Genomic DNA, 8125 nt, shown 5'->3' with positions numbered 1-8125 from the left:
TTTGCTTTGGTGTCTGCGGCAGGCAGGGCCCTGGGCACCAACAGGGCAAGAGTCCTGAACACAGTGGGGTTTGCCCAAGCCATGTGCACCAACAGGGCAAGAGTCCTGAACACAGCGGGGTTTGCCCAAGCCATGCATTAGCTCTCGGGCTGGGCACACCCGGGCCGGGGGTGGAGGTGGCTCCATGTGTCCGGGAGCTGTGGCCGGTTCTCCAAGAAACCTCCTGGGTTGGGAGACAGCCAGGGGCCGGCCAGGAGACATCTATTCTTGCTGCAGTACCTGCCTTCCCACCAGCTCTCCTCTTCTGCTCTCCCCCTCTTCGGTGGCTGGGGGCTGCTCCGCTGCCCTGGGGCACTGCTTGGCTGCACCCTCGGGGGTCCCCTGCACCCTCAGGGGTCCCATCCCACCCCCAGCTCTCACGGGGCTCCCCAGGCTCAGCAGGACCAGCCCTGGGGAAAGAAACGGAGGGACACAAGGGACCGTGGGGGGCTCAGCACCACCCAGGGATGCTGCCCCCTCCCCGTCCCGCTGACACCTCTCCCTGCGCCCATCTTGCAGGTGATGTTACTTGGAGACTCGGGCGTGGGGAAAACCTGCTTCCTACTCCAGTTCAAAGACGGGGCCTTTCTCTCCAGGACGTTCATAGCCACCGTGGGCATAGATTTCCGGGTGAGACCACCACGGCTGCTGGCCCCTCGCCTCCCCTGACCCACACCTCGGCCAGGACGGGGCGCTGGGAAGGGGGGATGGGGGGTTCCCAGCCTCTGCACCCCAAACCCCAAATAGTCTCCTAACCAGCTGTAGACGCTTGCTGAAACCCTTCCACCTCTCCCTGGGAGCGTGGTAACAGACAGAAGAGCCCGCTGGGAATGTCACCTCTTGCCTTTAAATCAGCAAAAAGCCTCAGTTTACCCATCCTGGCTGCGTGCATGGGCTGGGGGTGTCTGGTGGGTGGCCGGCACGCTCCACTGGCCAGGCTGAGGTCAACGGCTGGCGGGGACAAACGCTGGTTGCTGTAATTTTGTGCCTTGAAAGGGCTGAAATTGACTGCTGAGGAGTTGTTAAGGTCACCAGATCCCGTTTAAACCCTCCCGCTGCTCTCTGTTCACCAAATTTCAGCTGCAGGGTCTCTCTGGGGATGCACGGGCAGGCAGAGCTGTTCGCAGCACAGGGTAGAGCGGCATTTCAGCAGGCTGGAAGTCACAGGGGGTGTCCCCGGGCAGGGCTCTGCCTGCGGCTGCCGACACGTGTCGAGCGTGGTCGGCGCTTCCTCTGCCGCTGCAGCTGCAGCTGCTCTGGTTTTCTTCTGCCTTTCCTGCCCGGGCTGCTCCTGGCTTTCAAGGGGGAATTGGGGGGGTTGGTGAGCGGGGGCTGGGGGGAGAGGGCTGTGGATTTGCTTTGGAGGGGTCTCGTAGCTTGTCCTTCCAATAAAGTCGTGAAAGAAGGAAAATCTGCTGGGTCCCACTGCTGGGCTCAGCACCGGCGGCCCCAGGGGTGTTGCCAGTTTGTAGGTACCTGCTCCACCTCATGCAAGCATCCCCTCCAGCAGCTCACGTCTTGCTGCTGGTAGATAATTTTCAGCGTCTCCTAGGGCACATTTTTTGTTTTATTCAACCCATTTTCTCAACTTTTATCATCTCCACATGGCCTGAATTTCCATTTCAAACAATTCCAGGCAACTAAATTATTTATAGGGGTCTTCTCTTTCCAGAATCGTCCCTCCAAGTACAGTTCTTTGAGAGTCTTAAAATAGCCCTTTGGTAACTCCTGCTTTTCTTTTCTCGGGCCTCTGGAGAGAAGTCCCTGCGCTTCCGAGTTGAGTACAGTGATTGCTTAAGCCCTCTCTGATAACTGCCTTCCCCCCTCACTTGCAAATGCTGCTTCCCTTCCCCGGTCCCAGCCCGGCTGCAGGGTCGAGCGGCCCCAATGCCTGGCTGCAAACTGCCCTGACCTGGGAGATTTCCTCCTGCCGTGCTGGATAAAGCTATGTGCTGCCTGCAACCCCCCAGCTCAGTGTGTGCAACCGCTTTTAAGGGCCAAGCGAGGCTCCCACCAGCAAGGAAACCTGAGCTGGACACCCAGCATTGCCCACTGAGCATCCCCAGGCAGCTCGTAGCATCCGAAGGCCTTAAATTGCTGCAAATAGTCCAAATTTTTAGTGCAGCAGTGGTTCTTTCAGCACATGGAGCAGGGGAATCCTAGCAGAAGGGTCAGGGCTTTATGGTGGGCAAACATAAAAGCAGGCCAAGATGTTATTAATAGATGCACATTTGCATGTAGTTTATGCAAGACCCTCCCCACTTCTCCAGCTCTGCCGAACTTCCCCTGGCCGCGCGGGCAGGGGCTGCTGCAAGCTTGGGGCTGCCCGGTGGGAGCCGGAGCAGGTCAGTGTCCCCGGGCTTTGCAGGGCAGCCTGCATCATTAGCCGGCTTGTTAGGGGACTCGGGAGCCACAGGACAGGGGCGCTGGCTGTAGGAGATGAGCGAGGCACCAGGTCCAAAGCAGGCTGGGATCTTGCTGTCCTGTCTCCGTCAGGACCTGATTCTGCCCTTTTCCACCCTGGCACAAGGGGATGCTGCTCTGGGATGTCCCTGTAGGTGCCACGTGGCATCGCAGCCCCCCAGCAGGACCAGGGTTTGTAGCAGTGAGGCTTCAACGTCCAGCCCCACAGGCAGCCTGGCTTCATCCCGCCGGCCGGGGGAGAGCAGCTGAGGGGCCGGGGCACAGCCGGCTCCATACCAGGGCTGCTGGCACCCATGGCAAGATGAGCCTTGGGGTGATAAACGTGCTCTCCTTCTCTTCTGCAGAACAAGGTGGTGGCTGTGGATGGCGTGAAGGTGAAGTTGCAGGTGAGCTTTGGGAGGGGGTCAGCAATTCCCAGCCGTGCTGCTGGAAAAAAAACCCTGGACTGAGCGTGGGTGGGCTGGGAGCCTCAGGGGCATCCCCAGCCAGGGGCGTTCCCCTCCACGCTCTCACCAGAGCGGCTTCTCGGCAGATCTGGGACACGGCAGGACAGGAGCGTTTCCGCAGTGTCACCCACGCCTACTACAGGGATGCCCAAGGTGGGTTTGGGGTCCAGTGGGGATGGGGGAGACCGGCCAGAGCACATCCCTGCAGCGGGGCAATGCCTCTACCTCTTCCCTTCCAGCCCTGCTCCTGCTCTACGATATCACCAGCAAGATGTCCTTCGACAACATCCGCGTGAGTCCCCTCCGCCGGTTGGGAGTGTGTTTCTCCCTGGGGATTGGGGTCGTGGGTGCCTTGTGTGGCTTGCTGGGTGTTTGGGGAAGTTTGAAGCTTGTTTTGCATGCAAGAACCAGCTGTTTCAGCCAGAGTCAGCCGGCTGGGAGCTTGTCCCCATGGCACCTGGCTGGGCACTGCACGGCTGGGTGAGCTTTGTTTAGGGACATGGTAAATGGCTGGAGGGAGAAAACGCAGCTTGGGATGGACGTGAACTACGTGTAGGCTTGGGCTGTAGCCAGGAGACGGGGCGTTTTCAGGACTGTTCGGCTGTGATGCTGGAATGGTTCCCATGCCAAAAAAAAAAGCCGTTTTCCCAGTCTTCGCGGGGGGCGTGCGGGCTGAGAGGGGAGGGACGGGGGTACTGCTCGCCCTGACGTAGCCCCACTGCCCCGCAGGCCTGGCTGACAGAGATCCACGAGTACGCCCAGAAGGACGTGGTCATCATGCTGCTGGGCAATAAGGTGCGTGCAGGGTCCCCCTTCACCCTGTGGTTTGCTGTGCCGTGCCGTGCCGTGCCAGTCTGGCCCTGCCCTTGCCGTCCCCATGGCTGTGGAGGGATGGGGCTCGGTGGGCGCTCTGCCTGCCGGCTGGGTGCACCCTGCCTGCACTCTCTGACGGGCTCTGCTGATTTCTGGGCTCAGCCGGGCCCAGACGTGACCCCAGAGGTTTGGGGAGCCGGGGTGGGGGGGACGGTGTCCCCAGCAGCCAGTGGGGGGCAGCACGAGGCTGAGGCTCCCAGTACGGGATGCTGCTGGGAATGGGATGCCGCCGGGTATGGGATGTCCACCCAGGTCCTGGAGGCACCCACAGATCCCAGGTATCCCCAAGTCCCAGATGCCCAACCAGGTCCCAGATTCTCTCTGGGGGTCCTAGATGCTGCCAGGTGCCCAATGCCTGACTGGGTACCGGATTTTCCCCTGGGACTGGATACCCCCTGAATCCTGGATGATGCTGGGTACTTGATGCCCAGCAGGGTACCAGAAGCCCCCCTGGGTCCTGGATGCCCCCAGGTACTGGATGCTGCCCCAGGTCCTCAGTGTCCCAGGTCCTGGATGCTCCCCCCCCCATCCTCGATGCCACCAGGTCCCAGATGCTCAACAGATCCCGGATTCTCCTCTGGGCACTGGGTGTTCCCGGGTCCCTGACGCCCCCAGTTCCTGGCAGCCCCCTGCGCACCCCACACTGCCTGGTTGCCAGATGCCCTCAGGGTGCCAGCTGGCCCTGGTACGCGGTGACACTTTTCTTCCCTTGGTAGGCCGACGTGAGCAGCGAGAGAGCTGTGAGGACGGAGGATGGAGCATCTCTGGCCAGGGTGAGCCATGCTGGAGTCTAACCCGGCTGCAGCCCCCCCCAGACAATTGCACATCGCTCAGGGTCCCTGTGCAGCCGTGCCATCCCCTCTGATGGGTGCCCAGATGCGCCTGGCTCTAGCATGGGCAGCGCGGCAGCCACTTGCACATAAAACCTGGGGCAAGGCACCTTGTCCCCAAGCATCAGCCAGGTGACAGGGACGATTCAGAGGGGCAGGAGGGCATTTTGGGGCTGGCTGCTGATGGGGCCGTGCTGCCCTTGCAGGAGTATGGGGTGCCTTTCATGGAGACGAGCGCCAAGACAGGCATGAACGTGGAGCTGGCCTTCCTGGCCATTGCCAAGTAAGTACCTGGGGGACCTGGGCAAGGGAGGTGTCCCCCCGGCCCCACCGCCTCCTGCACCAGCACTGGAGCGGGCAGGGGAGGTAACACGGCCCCACCACCCCAGGGAGCTGAAGCAGCGCGCGGTGCAGCTGCCGGATGAGCCCCGCTTCCAGATCCACGACTACATCGAGTCGCAGAAGAAGAAATCCAGCTGCTGTGCCTTCGCCTGAGAGCAGCTGGGAAGAGCCGGCAGCCCCGGGGGCGCAGGCAGGCGGGAGGCAGAGTGGGGGCCCAAACCTGCCCTCGAGCACCCAAGGGAACCAGGCTCTGACAAGCCAAGCGTGAATGGGACAATACGGCGGAGTGGAGCGTGGACGAGGAGAGCCATCGCCCCGGCGCCAGGATCCAGGGGCTGGATCCTGCTGCCCTGCAGGGCAATACCTGGAGCTTACTGTGTGCCACTGGGGGAATAACCGCGGTGTCATGAGTGCCAGCCTGGCCAGCGAGCCACGGAGATGTCTACATCACCCAAGCAGGATGCAGGATACGGCCCCGCACCTGGATGAGGGCCCCTTGGAGCGGCTGGAGGAGCCATGTGTGTGCCATGGTTGAGCCCCTGTGGAGCCCCCAGCCCTCTCCTCCCCTGCAGCCATCCCCGCTCTCGGTACTACTCTCGTCCGGCTGGAAGGGCCTGATCCAGCCCCCCGCGTCCCCAGTGCTGCCGGGCTCTGGCTTCCCTCCAGGGAGCCTTGGCTCTGCCCCCAAGGCTGCCCCACGCCCGGGTGCAGCCGGTGCCCACACTCGGCTGTGGCTCCTCGCTGCTGTGGTTCCTGCTGTCGGCTTTTATCCTCCTGCCGCCATGAGGGCAGCGATGTCCCCATTGTGCCCCGGTTCTGCCGGAGGGAAGGGCCGGGATGGGGAAGCGTCCAGCCAAGCCTGCTCCCTGCCCGCGCAGCTGGCATGAGAAATAAAGCTCCCCTGGGAAGACCCAAGCGACACTTGGGGCACTTCTAGTACACACGGCAATTTGGAAAAACCTTTAGTTCCCCCCTCTTGTAGCCACAGGAATTAGAGACTTTTTTTTTTTTAAAACAAGAAAAGCCTTTTTCTTTTCAATCCCTCCAGACAAAACCATCTCCGGCCTCATGCAGGCTGGAGCTGGTGGGGTGGAGGTGCCCGCGGTGGCCTGGGGCTGCTGTGCCTGCCGGCTCCCAGGGCAGGCTGGGTTTCTCTCCCATCGCTGCACATGTAATACAACTGTTTCTTCCTGCCGCTGGCAAATAGCAGCTGAAACCCACTCTCTGGAGAGCAGATGCCTGAGATGCTTCAGCCAGCAAACGCTGCTACGTTGGGCACCGGCGGGGTGCAGGGTGCAAGGCTTGGGCCCCGCGTTGTGGCACATCCCCGGTGCTCAGCCTGGCCTTGCCGACCCCTCCAGCACACTGCCAGCTCCCCCGAGCACTACCCAGGGTGGTGAGTCGGTGAATATTTGGTTATGCAGCTGAAGAGTTGATGCGAAGGGCAGCTGTGGAGGGCATGGCACCGCTGCACGTGGGAGTCGGGGACTGGCTAGCACATCCGTCCCCGCCAGCATCTTCCCTGGCTCTGCGCCTGAACCGCTCGTCTCTCAGCAGCCCTGGTGCCTCCTTCGCCTCTGCTCCGCTCTGCTCCCGGGTCTCTCTTTGCAAGTTTACAGATTAAAGCTGGGTATTTTTGAGGCTTTGCATCTGCCTGTTCTTTTATTGCGTGAGAAAAACCTGCTTGGGGTCTGCAATGTGGGAGGCTGCTGCACTCAGGCGCTGCAGAGCAGCGGGGCTGGGGGGGGGGGCCCTGGGAGCAGCCGTGGGGAGGGGGAAGCACCCGTGGCCCCTTTCTCCCCACTGGGGCTTTCGTTGCACATTTCAGACAGTCCAAAGGTGAGAGGGGAAGAGTAAACATGGCCTGTTAAATTAAAACCAACCTCCTCCCCTGCTGTTCTCATGGTGCGGAGTCCAGCATTCCCCAAATAACTCCGTCTTCCCACCAATGGCATTGCTGCTGCCGCTTGGCTGATGTCTGCAAAAAATGCTGGATGGCTTCAACACAAACAGATGTTGGCTCTTTTCTGCTTTCCCCCCTCCAGCCTGAGCTCCCCTAACGTCACACCGAGCCGCAAAGGGCCCTGCCAGGAGGAGGCAGCTGGGGTGCGATGGTGCTGCCTGCGACGGTGCTGCCTGCACCCTGCCATCCTGCAGGCGCTGCCAGGATCCGCCGTACCCAAAAGCAGCTCCGGCTGTTTCCTTTGCTGCTGCCTTTCTTCCTTATCACGGTCCCGTGCTCAAACCAGCCCTCTTGGAGCTGGGTTTTGTTTCCTGACTTAGGGCAGCGCTCCCAAAAAGTGTCGTTCCCCCCCTTCCCCCCAAACACGCACGCTTGCAGGGCTGTGTCGCTCAGAACCCCCTTGCCAAGGGGAGGGCTGTGCCGCGTTGATGCTGCAGGCGATGGACCCCCCCCCGTCCTGGGGCCGTACCGCGACACGCTCGCCCTGGTTTTTCTCTCTGCAGGCATCTGCCGCCGGCTGCCGTGGGATTCCTCTCCACTGCCTTTCTCAGGGCCAAGCGGCTGCAGGCAAATGCTCAGCCGAGTGGAGGAAACAAATGAGCCCACCCTCCACTCCCAGCCCGGCCCCGAGGCGCCGGAGTGTGGCCACCCCCCAGCACACGGGGGGTTTCTCGGCTGCTGGCTCCCCGTGGCAGGGGTTCAGTGCAGAGCCGCCTGGGAGGGACATGTCCTGTGGTGTGCTGCTGCTGTCACCTCCTCACTGGCCCGGCTGCGGCACGGTTAAACGTGATCCCAGCCACCCCAGGGACCTTTGGCCAGCCTGAACTTCCTGAAGCCTGGCAGTGAGAGACACTGACGGTATTTCCATGCTGCGCTCCCCAGGACGATCCTCGGGGCCGGGGGCCAGCTCTGCCCAGCACCAGCAGCCCTGCTGTGGTACCGGAGCAGACCAGGCTTGCTGCTGCCTTGCTCTGCCCCGGCTGACCCGAAACCCCAGGATCTCACACTCTCGTAACCCCCTGCAGCCACTTCTGCTTCCCGGGCGTCGAGCGGAGCACGCGGGGGCCGGGGCAGAGCAAATCCCCCCAGGGTTTCCCCCATCTCCCCACTCTTGGCTCCTCGGGCCCCAGGGTGCCGAGCAGGCGCCGCGGGCTGCTTGGAGGAGTGGGGCTGCTCGGAGGACTGGGGCTGCTCTCTCATTTCCGCCG

At 62.0% G+C, this 8125-nt stretch overlaps 1 protein-coding gene across 1 annotated transcript; it reads left to right on the top strand.

Moving 5' to 3' along the window:
• The first annotated feature begins 555 nt into the window (after positions 1-555).
• On the top strand, positions 556-5107 carry RAB37 (RAB37, member RAS oncogene family). The gene is made up of 8 exons (XM_019472175.1): positions 556-669; positions 2808-2849; positions 2996-3062; positions 3149-3201; positions 3639-3704; positions 4499-4555; positions 4819-4895; positions 5002-5107. The coding sequence occupies exons 1-8, from the start codon at positions 562-564 to the stop codon at positions 5105-5107; spliced, it is 576 nt and encodes a 191-aa protein (XP_019327720.1). The 5' UTR covers positions 556-561.
• Positions 5108-8125: the final 3018 nt, after the last annotated feature.

The sequence above is a fragment of the Aptenodytes forsteri genome, unplaced genomic scaffold, assembly GCF_000699145.1.
Source record: "Aptenodytes forsteri isolate BGI_AS27 unplaced genomic scaffold, ASM69914v1 Scaffold563, whole genome shotgun sequence".
NCBI lineage: Eukaryota > Metazoa > Chordata > Aves > Sphenisciformes > Spheniscidae > Aptenodytes > Aptenodytes forsteri.
Note: the sequence above shows the minus strand (reverse complement) of the source record. Positions and strands in the feature narration are given on the sequence as shown.

Coding starts and splice junctions, on each gene's coding strand:
- RAB37 (XM_019472175.1), top strand. CDS start 562: ATGTTACTTGGAGACTCGGGCGTGGGGAAAACCTGCTTCCTACTCCAG. Junction 3,202..3,638: donor TGTCCTTCGACAACATCCGC/GTGAGTCCCCTC, acceptor ACTGCCCCGCAG/GCCTGGCTGACAGAGATCCA. Junction 3,705..4,498: donor TCATGCTGCTGGGCAATAAG/GTGCGTGCAGGG, acceptor TTCCCTTGGTAG/GCCGACGTGAGCAGCGAGAG.